Here is a 15026-nt window from a genome sequence, read left to right on the forward strand (position 1 = left end):
GTGATTTTTATGTGAAACACACTAAGCTGCTTTCATTGAATGCCATGTGATTTATAAATGGATTATTATTATCACTATTGTAAGGGAATAACTGAAGTAGAAAAGCATCAGGAAAGAGACACTGGAATACAGAAAGAGAAAACAGTGCAGAGAAAAAAATAAGACAATAGAAAAAGGACAAAGGACACTGGAGGTCAGACTATTGTTAGAGGTGGATATAGCGTAGTTGGCAGGATTTCATTTTTATTTACTATGAGTTCACTTGACACTTAAGAGACTCAAGTCCAACAGACTACTTTGTTGCGTCTCTGTCCTGAATGTCAATATCCCATAATGCACCAGTCACAGGACCCCCATCACGTTCAGGTCATCAGTCACACCACACTCACATAATGCTTTTTGCTGGCTACTCTTTCATATCATAAGCCTGGCCTGAGATTTTAAAAGTGAAATGATGATAAACACCATGAATTGACAAACTCATATTGTAAAAACTCCTCTCTGCTCTGAGGTTCAGAAGCCAGTAGAGTGAAGATTGGAGCTTCATGACCTGAAAATACAAAGAAAAGAGAAGAATGGAGAATGTTAAGATGAGGGTTGCCAGTAGAATAATTTTTTTAATTGCATTCAATTGAACTTCTATGATGAATTTATTTGTGATTAATTGCACATTACAGTGCATATTTCACAGAATTATTACACAGTAACTAGGTGTTATTACCTGGTACTTACTGTGTAATTCTGTGCATACATTATTAGAGAAATTGTTTAATAACAATTACAATTTAGTACTTAATTATAGTGTTACACTATATTACACAATAAGTACAAGGTAATAACACCCAGTTACTCTGTAATTATACAGGTAAATTCAAGGGTACTACAGCATAATTATGGACACTTAATCTAAAGTGATTCTGGTTTATTATTATATCCTATGAACTACATCATCAGATCAGCTAAAAATATAATAATTTCAGTATCATTATATACTGGAAATAATTCTCAGATAATTTCAGACATTCCATTTATTGTCAAAGTTATGGCAACACAACACCAGTATTTTGAACATGTCTGTAACATTGCTCAGTGCCACTGTCATCATTATTTAACCTTCTTAACCAGTTGCTAAGGCACACAAGTTTGTTTACATTTTCAGATTCCAGAGTTGATCTCTTTTTGTGCACAATATGAAAAAGAAAAAAGGCAGCTGCACAATACATCATCGAACAAGAACATCAAAAACTGATTTTGAAATGAAATAACAAACCACCTGAGTCACAACCTCCTAATTCTATTGTCAGGTTGGAATCAAATAGTTTTGCTTGTTTGTATTTATTAATAGTTTAGACTCCGCCAGGGCTGCCCTTTGTCACCAATTCTGTTCATAACTTTTATGGACAGAATTTCTAGGCGCAACCCGGGTTTTGAAGGGGTCCGGTTTGGTGGACTCAGGATAGTTCATTTCTGTTTTATGAAATAAATAAAATTACTTAGCACAGCATTGAGTTGCTTCTGTGACTACTTGTTGTGTTTATTTTGAAAGCTTACAGTTGCGGGCGCTCTAGAATGAATGTCTAGTAAAAGAAGGCCCTTTGTTATCAAGGCAACTGTTGTTAGATTTCAACTTTAGGTACCACGGTGTTCTCAGCCTTTTTAATGTATAGTATGATGATGTATTCACTTTCATAAAATAACCCTAAAACAGCCATTAAAATTCAGGGATTAAAAATTTCAGGATCTGATTTCTTTGCAAATATTACACACACAAAGACTTCCCTTTTGGTGTTCATAGTTAGCTTAATAATGAAACACTTTATCATCATGTCAATAATTACAAAAACAACAATGCAACAATCCATAAACAGATGTCTGGAAGCTCATAACTCACCTGCACAGTTCCAGTAGTTTCTCCAGCCAGGTTAGTTTATTGAACTTTGCAGATGTTAACATGGCCATCTCCTCATTACCATGTGTGTATACTACTTTGATTTTACACAGAGATGTCTGAAACATTAGTTTTAAAATGAAAGTTTCCGCCGAGAAGAATCAAAGGTGTCTCTTCCATTGTTACATTAACGACTTAATCTCGCCTGAATTGAGAAGTGCAATGCTCCTGACTGTGATGTGTATGGGACAAAACATTTGTATATAGCATATAAGGTAAAGTTCAGTTCAGGACATTGAGATGAGATGAGATGAGAGCAGGAGAGCAGATCAGTGCAGTTTAGATGATAAAGGAGTGACCAGAGAAGGAACGAGATGGTACATTCAGGAATCTCGCAATTATTTTATGTTATATTAATGGATCAAGGCATTTGAATTAAGCTCAAGTGTTAACACATTAATGCTGACAGCTCTAGTTAAGGTGGAATTTTATAATGTTAAATTCTTAAACACTAATTACAAATGTAATGCATTTAAAATAAATCAACAAAACATGTGGATCAAGTCTGAACACAGAGCCCACCAGTGTGTTCATGATGCAGTGACTCTGAGTCTGAGTTTTATTTACCAACCCCTGATTTGTGGACTTGACCTCTGCTTTAGACACCAACATCTCAGAGCTCCACGATAAGAAACTGACCGAGTTCAGCCTGCCCAGTCCAATCCACCATTGGATCTCAGACTTTCTTCCAGGTAGTAAACAGTGTCGGTGCAGTTGGGCGCACACATGTCTGACCTGTTAACCCTCATCACCTCACTTTCTGCTGTCCTCTCCTGTGTTGTCAGTTGGCCACAGCTCAGCAGTTCTGTTCATGGACAGACATTGTTAGGTTGCATTTATGTTCATCAGTGCAGAACTGCTTTAGCTTACAGATTTGTTTAAACACACAGTATCATGATATGTAAACATTATATCTATATATATTAAGGAGAGTTGGGATCTGTGTGGCTATGTTTGTGGAGGGACGGAGAGTTAAGGCAGGTGGGGGAGTCACGTGATCATCTCCCCTCCCATTCACTTCATTTCGCTCCGAGCTGAGCTCCGCAGCTGACGCGGTTAGTCCTTTCTCTTTACTGATTTACTGTTTAGTAGACGCAGTACTTACTGAATAGTATTTTTTCCTTTAGTGTTTCTTAGTGTTTAGTAGACGCGGTGTGCCGGTGTTCCTGGCGGTGTTGCGGTTTAGTGTTACTTTCTACTTCGTTTTTGTACTTTAGTGTTTAATAATAAATAATAATAATTCATTACATTTATATAGCGTTTTTCTCAGTACTCAAGGCGCTAAAATAGTGAGTGATACTTAGCTGATAGCAGTGTAGAAACAGCACAGCACAACGGAGCCGGTAGGACAGGCGGGTGTGGTAGCATAGGTGAGCGGCGATAGCAAGCAGCAGGAGGAGGAAGCAGGATTTGATGTTCCAATACACAGCCATAAACAGTAACGCTTGGTAATTTTAGGCGTGATCTCCCCGAAGCCATAATCCATGCAATTCGAGTCAGCTGTATCCACGAACTATACGTACAATAAACGAAATAAAACAAGCGTAAGAAAGTGCAGAATTAAAGCGAATTTTGCAAAAAGTGTTGTTAACAGGGAGGAGCGGCAACAACAAGCGCACGCCAGTGTCCCCTCAGCTGCTATAATAAAGAAGTTAAAGTAAAAGTCTACTAAACTTATTAAATCTCATTTAGTGTTCTTCCCAGCGGTGTTGCCGTTTTTTAGTGTTAGTGTCTACTTAGTGTTTGTGTTTAGTGTTATGGAAGGAGTGATCTTACCACTGTCAGATTTTGCAATGAATGAGTTGGTAAATAATGATTATTTATCAACAAATCACATGAGCAAATTCAACGAAATTTTAGGTGCGCATACAATTTTCCAACCTCAAGAGGTTTCGCTAATGTGGACTCCTGACATACCTATAATGCCCATTCCACAAAATGCAAAACATATTCAAATATTACCTTCTACAGCTACTGAACGAGTGACTCACTGGGTGTGTACCTAATATGATGGTGCTCTAATTCATGTCTATGACAGTTTAAACGCTGATAAAAAACTTCAGTCTCACCAAAGAGCAGCTTCGTTTCCTTCGTGCTTTGTTTCCTTACAAACCTCCCATAGTTTATGAAGACGCACAGCAACAATTAAATCCTACAGATTCTGGTGTATTCTCAATTGCATTTGCTGTGTGTATTTCTTTAGGTATTGACTCAAGTGATCAAGTTTTTACTATTTCTTCAATGCGGAATCACTTACAAATAATTTTTGTTACTCGACAATTGCTTCCATTCCCTGTCGAAAGTAGCCGACGGGTGAAACCAGTTACAAGTATTCAGTGCGTTCAAAGACCTGTACGAAGTACGGCGACTAACACAGTCACTCATAAAAGGGGAGATGACTCGGTGCAGGAAATGGGGATTGAAACTACCTTGGAGGACATGCAATCAACGAGGCGATTAAACGGATCTCAAGAGACGTCTTCTAGGTTGGAAAAAAAGCGCTTGGCTGCCAAAACCATATATATACATAAATATATACATCTATATAAATAAAAATGTAAATGTTCGTTTGTTCAAAACCTTAAATCTCCGAAAGTTCTTCACCAATTACTTTGAAATTTTGACACAACATTGCATTCGAATACGCGCGTGTTTTTATATACATACTATATAGATGTCACAGGGCGGCACGGTGGCGCAGTGGGTAGCGCTGCTGCCTCGCAGTTGGGAGATCTGGGGACCTGGGTTCGCTTCCCGGGTCCTCCCTGCGTGGAGTTTGCATGTTCTCCCCGTGTCTGCGTGGGTTTCCTCCCACAGTCCAAAGACATGCAGGTTAGGTGGATTGGCGATTCTAAATTGGCCCTAGTGTGCGCTTGGTGTGTGGGTGTGTTTGTGTGTGTCCTGCGGTGGGTTGGCACCCTGCCCGGGATTGGTTCCTGCCTTGTGCCCTGTGTTGGCTTGGATTGGCTCCAGCAGACCCCCGTGACCCTGTGTTCGGATTCAGTGGGTTGGAAAATGGATGGATGGATATATATATATATATATATATATATATATATATATATATATATATATATGTACACACACATACACACACACACACATATATACATACACATATACATTTATACTAATAAAAGCCAAAGCCCTCACTGACTCACTCATCACTAACTCTCCAACTTCCCGTGTTGGTAGAAGGCTGACATTTGGCAGGCTCATTCCTTACAGTTTACTTACACAAGTTAAGCAGGTTTCATTTTGAAATCCTACATGTAACGGTCATAACGGTCGTCAATGTCCGCCATGTTAAACTTTCTTATTTATGGCCCCATCTTCATAAAATTTGGTAGGCAGCTTACCAGCGCTAACCGAAAACAATGTACGTACTTATTTTGGTGGTATGACACCACTGTCGGCCGCCATATTGAACTTTCCAGCGGTCTTTGTTACTTAATTGGCCCATCTTCAAGAAATTTGGTACGCGGGTTCCCAACGCTAACTGAATCCTACTTACGTACATATATACGTCCATAGCCTGCAGCTCGGTCCACACTCTGAATCCTCCAGGCACTCCTGAGCATAATCTAATTTTGAAGGTTGGGGCACCAATAATGTTACTGAGAAACTTACAGCCACCGAAACTTTGTAATGGCACGAGACTTCAAGTCACATGCCTGCAAAAGAACCTAATTGAGGCAACTATTTTTACTGGCGGTGGCTCAGGGGTGAGAGTTTTTATTCCTCGCATCCCCGTTATACCCTCTGATCTCCCATTTCAATTCAAACACCTCCAATTTCCTGTAAGGCTCTGCTTCCCAATGACAATTAATAAGTCTCAGGGACAGACCCTACAAAAGCGTGGCATTGATTTGAGGCAAGATTGCTTTTCACATGGCCAACTATACGTTGCATGCTCAAGAGTAAGCTCAGCGCACAGCTTGGTCATATTACAACCGGAGGGGCGAACTGACAACGTGGTATACAAAGAGATCCTTAACAAATAATTATTGGTACATTTTCCCTTAGTTTATTATTTAAAATTTAAAAGCAGTACTTCACTGCTGCGAAGCGCTGGTATTTTACTAGTCATTTATAATTTGTAAAGTCTGTTAATGTGTTTCACCTGTGAACTTGTTATGTGCACTCAGTGGAGTATTTAGGTGGTCCTGAAGTGGTCAGGGTTCTAATGCACTCCTCTAATGTTCTTATCTTTTCCACCAAAATATATGAAGAAAAACTCTTGCTGTGTGAAACTCTCTTTAATGTCAGTGTGTGTAATGAGTCTGAGTATATGACACCACACTTAGAAAACACATGAGCCTGTGGAAGCATGGTGGAAAATTGATTAACGTGAACTTTTAATGAGGAGCCCATCTGAAAGAATGTAAAGGACAGAGAAGACAGCAAAAGCTCATTCAGATTTTATGATTTTACAAAGCACTGAAGTTGATCCCAATTCAATTACATTTATGTCGTCACTACTTTCAAGTTCACAACACTTCATTTGTACACCGAGCAGGCCCTGCCAGTTTAACACAACTTTCTGTTCCTTATTTTATGTGGGTCGTTATGCAGAGCAAATGCAAAGAATCCTAATTTGAAATGAAGAAGTAGCTTTTAAGAGAGTAAACAGAAAAAGTATCTCTATATACATAAAGCAATAAACGTCTGACGATTGTGCCAGAACATAACGTCAGCCAGTGTCCACCAGAGAGAAGCATGTGCAAGGAACAGAAGAAACAAGAAGCACAGAGAAAGATGAATGTGAGGACTAGCATGTCCAGTGCTCAGAGGTTCATAAATGTACAACACGATCAAAACAGATAGACGGACCATTGTAACATTAACAGTGCTTAAAAAAACAGTGCTTCACTATGCTAATAAGAAATTAAATATTTTCCTTAAACATTCAAGAACTGTTTAATATGAGAGTGTGATATCACTCAGCTAGTCATTGTAAGGGACATTATGAAAAAAATCTTAACAGTAAAGGCTTAGAGATTAATGTAAAAGAGCAGGCCTTCTACAGGCGTCCCATTGTCCCTGTGATCGTCACTCTTCTCTTTCTAATGGACTCTAACAGTGAACACCAAATCACTAGATTCCACACCTGATGGAGTCCTTGTCATGATGTCCTGCTGGCAGATATTCTCCAGACTCTTTTTCAAACATGACAGCTCCTTTCGCAGATCCTCAGAAGAAAAGTCAGCCGTGACAGTGAAGCTGAGCGAGTCTCCATCAACAGGAAGAACACAGCGAGATGAGAAAGTCTGCATCAACAGAAAACAGGGGACAAGGAGAAATAAAAAGTAACATTAATAAAAAGGACCTCCTATTAAGTTAATATCAGTGTGGTGGATCAAAAAATGTCATTGGCCTTGACTTTTAAAAAGCTTCTAGAACAGAAGTCCATAAGAGGCTAATCATCAAAGTGTAGATAAGTGGACTGAGTGGGCAGCGGACAGGCAGGGGCAGAATTGATTTAGCAGACAAAACAAGACATTGGGCTCTTTAATGTAGATAGATAGATAGATAGATAGATAGATAGATAGATAGATAGATAGATAGATAGATAGATAGATAGATAGATAGATAGATAGATAGATAGATAGATAGATAGATAGATAGATAGATAGATAGATAGATAGATAGATAGATAGAGTGTATATGTCCACGGGAGGGAAATTTGGCAATTAAATTAAATCCAAAGACTTACACACACTGCAGTGGGCTGGTGCCCTGCCCGGGGTTTGTTTCCTGCCTTGCACCCTGTGTTGGCTAGGATTGGCTCCAGCAGACCCCTGTGACCCTGTAGTTAGGATTACGGATAATGGATGGATGGATGGACTTGCACACACTATTCAGTATAATCTTACAATTGACGGTCTGCCACTAGAAAGTGTGTGACTTGTCAGAAATACTTGGGAGCCTTTTGTGCTCATCATAGTTCTGTAATCTGCTCTGTAAAACACACTTGTGGGACCACATCAGGAATATTGTGTGTTAGAGAAATGAGAAAACAGCACAAAAGGAAGTTGAGAAGAAGAAGAGAGACCAGACTGGACTGTGGGGTTTGAGCTGTGAGGAAATGCTGAAGGATTTGAATGTCATCAGTGAAAGATATGAAGGAGCTGGTGTCTTCTTTTCTCAGGTGGCATCATTTAAAATGTGTCTTACTAAGAATAAATATCATATAAATTTGTTTCTTCAAACAAACAACTGTAGATTTATCTCCCTGTCATACAGATGAAGGCTGAGCGTTCAGATTTTTGCAAAAATTGTGGAAATATTAGTCAAATATGAAATTGGACTGAATGACCTGTTATTGTCATTTGTAAAAACTCCTCAGCTCTTTTGATTTTGAAGTTTCTCAGGTCACACACCCCTCAGTCTGATCAGACTCCCTTTGAAGTGTTGCTCTCACCTGTAGGAAGTGGAGATGGTCCTTGGACTCTGAAAGCTCCTTCAGCTCAGCTTCTCTCCTCTTCAGCTCCTCGATCTCCTTCTCCAGTTGCTCCATGACTCCTTCAGCCTTCTCTGTTTCTCTCTTTTCTTGTTCTCTGATCTTCTCTGTTAGTTTCTTGTGGGTTTCCTCAATGCAGTGAATCAGATCAGCGAAGCTCTTCTCATGTTCCCCCATCACTCTTTCCACAGAAAGCTGTTGGATACAAGAAAAATATTGAATTGAGTCACCCAATTAAAAAAAACAGTCACACGACACTTTGTTAGTATTTTGATGTTTTAGAGGAGAGGTTGAATTAGGAGAAGAGTGGCAGGAGTATTTCCTACCTAGTATTCCCTGGTTCTCTAGGTAGCAGCATCTTCTTAAGGCACTTGTAGGTCTTTATGGAATATGCAGTCTTAATAAGCAGCTCTGTAGGATCTATGGGAGTCATTGGCATAAGCTACTAGGGGACAGCCTATTGTCATGTGAGGACCCTGGTAGAGTTACACAGGGTGGTCTTTAAAAAGAGCATGTCCTTGTCATCCTGGGTTTGAGAGAGGAGCAGGACAATGTTAACTTGCAGTGGAGAATAGAGGAAGAAGAAGAAGAAGAAGAAGAAGAAGAAGAAGAAGAAGAAGAAGAAGAAGAAGAAGAAGAAGAAGAAGAAGAAGAAGAAGAAGAAGAAGAAGAAGAAGAAGAATGGCTGTTGTTCAAGAAAAGCTGGTCTGTTGTGAGGTAATTGTGTGAAAATAAAATATATATAGTGCTATTGTGAAAAGACAAAAACTGTCAAGTTGAACTTTGGTAGGGCCAATTTTGAGCAGATGTGACAAAGTCTAAGGAGGATAAACTGGGATAAGCTTTTAAGTGTGGAGACAGCCGAGGAGCAGTGGAGCAGGTTTTAAAATGTTTTACATGTAATGCAGGACAGGTACAAACCTAAAATTGAAATTCATTGGAAATTTTAAAAATCTCCACAGTGGGTTAATAAAAACTTTTTTAAAAAGCTGCAAAGGAAAAAACAAACCATAATGCATATAAGACTAATAACCCCATTGTGAATTGTAAGGCATATGAGAACATCAGGGCAACCAGTAAGAAGGATATCAGGGAGCCTAAAAGACATGTGGAGAGGAATATAGCAGATAAGGCGAAAGACGACCCTAAGAGATTCTTTCAGTATTTCAGTAGTAAAAGAAGAGTCAAGGAGGAGATGGAGTGCACCAAAAATAGTAAAGGGGAATTAAAAAATACAAACAGTGAACATACTGGGTAAATCATGAAGGACTGGAAAACGTTAAATATTATCTCATTATATAAAAAGGGTGACAGAAGAGGGATGTCGTGTTTGACTAACATGCTGGAATTCTATGAGGAGGCAACAAAAGGATACAATCAAAGTGGAGCAGATGAGATTATTAATCTGGACTTTCAGAAAGCATTTGATAAGGTGCCACATGAGAGGTTGGGCATCAAACTAAAAGAAGTGGCAGTTCAGGGTGATGTTTGTAGAAGGGTGCAGAATTGGCTCAAACACAGGAAGTAGAAGGTGATGGTGCGAGGAATCTCATCAGAACTGGTCAATGTTAAGAGTGGTGACCAGCAGGGGGCAGTGCTGGGGCCGCTGCTATTTTTAATATATATAAATGATTTAGGAAGGAATATAAGTAACAAGCTGGTTAAGTTTGCAGATGATACCAAGACAGGAGGATTGGCCGTTAATTTGGAATCCATTATATCATTACAGAAGGACTTGGATAGCATACAGGCTTGGGCAGATTTGTGGACGATGAAATTTAATGTCAGTAAATGTAAAGTGTTACACATAGGAAAGTAAAAATGTGAGGTTTGAATACACAATGGGAGGTCTGAAAATCGAGAGTCCACCTTATGAGAAGGATTTAGGAGATGTAGTGGACTCAATGCTATCAACTCCCAAACAGTGTTCAGAAGCCTTTAAGAAGGCTAACAGAATGTCAGGTTATATAGAGCCTTGATGTGTGGAGTACAAGTCACAGGAGGTTCTGCTCAAACTCTATAAAGCACTGGTGAGGCCTCATCTGGAGTCCTGTGTGCAATTTTGATCTCTAACAACAACAACAACATTTATTTATATAGCACATTTTCATACAAAAAGTAGCTCAAAGTGCTTTACATAATGAAGAAAAATAAAAGACAAATAAGAAATTAAAATAAGACAACATTAGTTAACATAGAAAAGGAGTAAGGTCCAATGGCCAGGGTGGACAGAAAAAAAAAAAAAAAAAAAACTCCAGAAAGCTGGAGAAAAAAATAAAATCTGTAGGGGTTCCAGGCCATGAGACCATCCAGTCCCCTCTGGGCATTCTACCTAACATAAATGAAATAGTCCTCTTTGTAGTTAGGGTTCTCATGGAGTCACTTGATGGTGATGGTCATACAGACTTCTGGTTTTTAATCCATCCATTATAGCTGGAACATCACGGTGCTTGCGCCACCACCAAAAGGACACCGGAAAAGGAAACAGAAGAGAGAGTAGGGGTTAGTACAGATTTTGAATGAATAGTTATTATAATGAATTGGATATACAGAATATCAGGATTAAATTACAGTGAAGTTATGAGAAGGCCATGTTAAAGTAATGTGTTTTCAGCAGTTTTTTAAAGTGCTCCACTGTATTAGCCTGGCGAATTCCTATTGGCAAGCTGTTCCAGATTTGAGGTGCATAACAGCAGAAGGCCGCCCGCTTCACCACTTCTTTTAAGTTTTGCTCTTGGAATTCTAAGGAGACACTAAGTTGAGGATCTGAGGTTACGATTTGGAATATAAGATGTCAGACATTTTGATATATAAGATGGAGATGAGATTATTTAAGGCTTTATAAACCATAAGCAGAATTTTAAAGTCAATCCTGAATGACACAGGTAACCAGTGTAGTGACGCTCAGACTGATGTGATGTGCTCGGATTTTCTTTTCCTGGTTAGGATTCTAGCAGCTGCATTCTGCACTCGTTGCAAACGATTGATGTCTTTTTTGGGTAGTCCTGAGAGGAGTGCGTTACAGTAATCTAGTCGACTGAAAACAAACGCGTGAACTAATTTCTCAGCATCTTTCAATGATATAAGAGGTCTAACTTTTGCTATGTTTCTTAAGTGAAAAAATGCTGTCCTAGTGATCTGATTAATATGTGATTTAAAATTTAGATTACAGTCAACAGTTACCCCTAAGCTTTTTACCTCCATTTTGACTTTTAATCCTAATATATTCAGTTTATTTCTAATAGCCTCATTGTATCCATTATTGCCAATCACTAAGATTTTGGTTTTCTCTTTATTTAATTTGAATCCAGGCTACAAAAAGGGCACAGCAGCACTAGAGAAGGTCCAGAGAAGAGCGACTAGGCTGATTCAGGGCTACAGGGGATGAGTTATGATGAAAGATAAAAAAGTTTAAGCAAAAGGAAATTAAGAGGTGACATGATTGAAGTGTTTAAAATTGTGAAGGGAATTAGTACAGTGGATTGAGATGGTGACTTTAAAATGAGTTCATTAAGAACACAAAGTCACAGTTGATAACTTGTTAAGGGTAAATTTTGCACAAATATTGCTAAGTTTTTCTTCATGCAAAGAACCATAGACACTTGGAATACGCTACCAAGTAGTGTGGTAGAGAGTAGGACTTTCGGGACTTTCAAAACTCGACTTGATGTTACCCTTAGAAGAATAAAGTGGACTGGATTAGTGAGCTTGTTGGGCTGAATTCCCTGTTCTCGTCTAGATTGTATATACATATACATATCCAACAATTGGAGGAAAAACACAGGAAAAATTGCTAAACAGAGCAGCATCTGTAAAAAGGAACTGCGTCTTTGAAGACCTGTCTAAATAAGTGAAGGTCAGCGATCATCTCCACGGATGTGAATCTTGAATTTAATCCCAACTAGCAGACTCGGTGAGCTCACTGCAGTCCTTTTATTATAATGGCTCAGTACCGACTGTGAAAACATTTTACATTTAAAATTTCAGATTCTTTCACTGGCCAACTTCTCCAATTCATTTTCACATTATAATCAGACAACTTGAACTCTGGAGTATTGTGTGAACTTCAGAAGGGCGGAGGTGTGTATTTCACTCTGTATATTTTTATTCACATGTATGGCGGTTATTGTGTGTTGAATGTCATTTTCATCTTTGTGTCTTTCTTTTTTGATTGTTTATTTTTTCCTTCTTTTCCGAAATTGCTTTTGTTTTGTCTTGGTAAAGTACTATATTGCTCTACTTTCCCCTTTTGTATAATTAATATGTAGCCTTTGTCAGAACGCCACAAATCCCACAGACTTTCCACTGTTTATAAGGTATTATAGTATATAACCTCTCCCTTCTATATCTATAACCTCAGGCAATTAGGTGTAGTAAAAGACAAGCAGGAGTTAAGTTACAATTTAAACAATGTATTGCTGATAATATTCATAAATAATAACAATATGCAAAGTACATTTAAATATTGGCAACCATACCACCTGATTAAATGGTGATGTGTAGTTTCAGGCGGTACACAGACTTGTTTTTTACTTAAAATGTCTCTAGTTAAGGCCTCATTTGTGGTCAGCTTTCTTCAGAACAGGCTGCATGCCTGTCTTATTATGGCTGCCGAGCTGTGCTCTTCATTTTGTTGTCCTTTTCAGTTCATGGTGTGAGATGGTCATTCAGAAGTTTGGTAAGAAAGAGATAGTGTGAGGGAGTGAGCAAATTTATAGATGTTCTGTCCAACCCCTAGAGCCAGTAGGGCATCATGGTACTTAAAGGCTTCTGATGCAAGCCAATTCCAAACAGCCATACTTCAGACCAATGGGGGAACACAACATCTTCACACCTGTCCCAAAACATTTGTTAAGCTAAAGTTTGCCAGTTAGGCAGCCTGGCTTTCATGCGGGGGGTTGAGAGAGACTTTAGCAGAGAAACACTCACCAAACCGGTTTAAGGCACTTCCCCTATATTCTGTTGTAAAATTCAAAGAGACTCAGTCCTAAAGGGGGGGGTAAACATGAATGCTTCTCACTAATGTAACAGAATGGGATGAAGATCATCACTGGCTGCAGCTCGAAGCGGGGTACCACCATTGAGAGAGACGTGAAGAGAGCAAACCAAATGAACAACTTTTTTAACAGGTTTGACCACCCTAACCCACTCTCACTCTCACCTCGGAGTACTGCACCCTCCACACATCCTTCTGCTGATACCAGCATAGGAAAAACATCCCCACCCATAATAACAACAGCGCAAGTGAGCAGAGAGCTGAGGAGACTTCGTGCCAGCAAAGCAGCGGGTCCAGATGGAGTATCGCCACGACTGCTGAAGGTCTGTGCATCGGAGCTGGGGGGTCCTCTACAGCGCATCTTCAACCTGAGCCTGGAACAGGGGAGAGTCCCGAGGCTTTGGAAAACATCTTGTATCACTCCAGTCCCAAAGGTATCACGTCCTAGTGAGCTGAATGACTTTCGGCCTGTTGCTCTGACATCACATGTGATGAAGACCATGGAGAGGCTGCTGCTTCACCACCTTAGGCTACAGATTCAACACGCCCTTGACCCTCTGCAGTTTGCATATCAAGAGAAGGTGGGAGCGGAAGATGCCATCATCTATATGCTACACCGATCCCTCTCTCACTTGGACAGAGGCAGTGGTGCTGTAAGAATTATGTTTCTAGACTTCTCTAGCGCCTTCAACACAATCCAACCTCTGCTCCTTAGGGACAAGCTGACAGAGATGGGATTAGATTCATACCTAGTGGCATGGATCGTGGACTATCTTAAAGACAGACCTCAGTATGTGCGTCTTGGGAACTGCACATCTGACATTGTGGTCAGCAACACAGGAGTGCCACAAGGGACTGTACTTTCTCCGGTCCTGTTCAGCCTATATACATCGGAGTTCCAATACAACTCGGAGTCCTGCCATGTGCAAAAGTTCGCTGATGACACTGCTATCGTGGGCTGTATCAGGAATGGGCTGGAGGAGGAGTATAGGGACCTAATCAATGACTTTGTTAAATGGTCCGACTCAAACCACCTACACCTGAACACCAGCAAAACCAAGGAGCTGGTGGTGGATTTTAGGAGGCCCAGACCCCTCATAGACCCAGTGATCATCAAAGGTGACTGTGTGCAGATGGTGCAGACCTATAAATATCTGGGAGTGCAGCTGGATGATAAATTAGACTGGACTGCCAATACTGATGCGCTGTGCAAGAAAGGACAAAGCCGGTTATACTTCCTTAGAAGGCTGGCTTCCTTCAACATCTGCAATAAGATGCTGCAGATGTTCTATCAAACAGTTGTGGCGAGCGCCCTCTTCTACGCAGTGGTGTGCTGGGGAGGCAGCATTAAGAGGAAAGACGCCTCACGCCTGGACAAACTGGTGAGGAAGGCAAGCTCTATTGTTGGCATGGAGCTGGACAGTTTAACATCTGTGGCAGAGCGAAGGGCGCTCAGCAGGCTCCTATCAATTATGGAGAATCCACTGCATCCACTAAATAATGTCATCTCCAGACAGAAGAGCAGCTTCAGCGACAGACTGCTGTCACTGTCCTGCTCCACAGACAGATTGAGGAGATCGTTCCTCCCCCAAACTATGCGACTCTTTAATTCCACCAGG

At 40.1% G+C, this 15026-nt stretch overlaps 2 protein-coding genes across 8 annotated transcripts in view; one reads left to right on the forward strand and one right to left on the reverse strand.

Annotated features, from left to right (window-relative positions):
* Window positions 1-15026, reverse strand: part of LOC114652550 (E3 ubiquitin/ISG15 ligase TRIM25-like) — a 487506-nt gene that overhangs the window by 466891 nt on the left and 5589 nt on the right. For 5 of the 6 annotated variants that reach the window (XM_051927920.1, XM_051927921.1, XM_051927922.1 and 2 more), the window contains exons 3-4: window positions 8373-8606; window positions 7059-7218 (exon numbers count right to left, since the gene is read on the reverse strand). In XM_051927920.1, the coding sequence (XP_051783880.1) occupies window positions 7059-7218; window positions 8373-8606 (394 nt within the window). Of the gene's footprint in view, window positions 1-465; window positions 551-7058; window positions 7219-8372; window positions 8607-15026 lie in introns of all 6 variants that reach the window. The other variant, XM_051927924.1, reaches the window with a different exon arrangement.
* Window positions 1-15026, forward strand: part of LOC114651544 (tripartite motif-containing protein 16-like) — a 737769-nt gene that overhangs the window by 72895 nt on the left and 649848 nt on the right. The gene's annotated exons all lie outside the window — the stretch shown is intronic.

Source organism: Erpetoichthys calabaricus, chromosome 5, assembly GCF_900747795.2.
Source record: "Erpetoichthys calabaricus chromosome 5, fErpCal1.3, whole genome shotgun sequence".
NCBI lineage: Eukaryota > Metazoa > Chordata > Cladistia > Polypteriformes > Polypteridae > Erpetoichthys > Erpetoichthys calabaricus.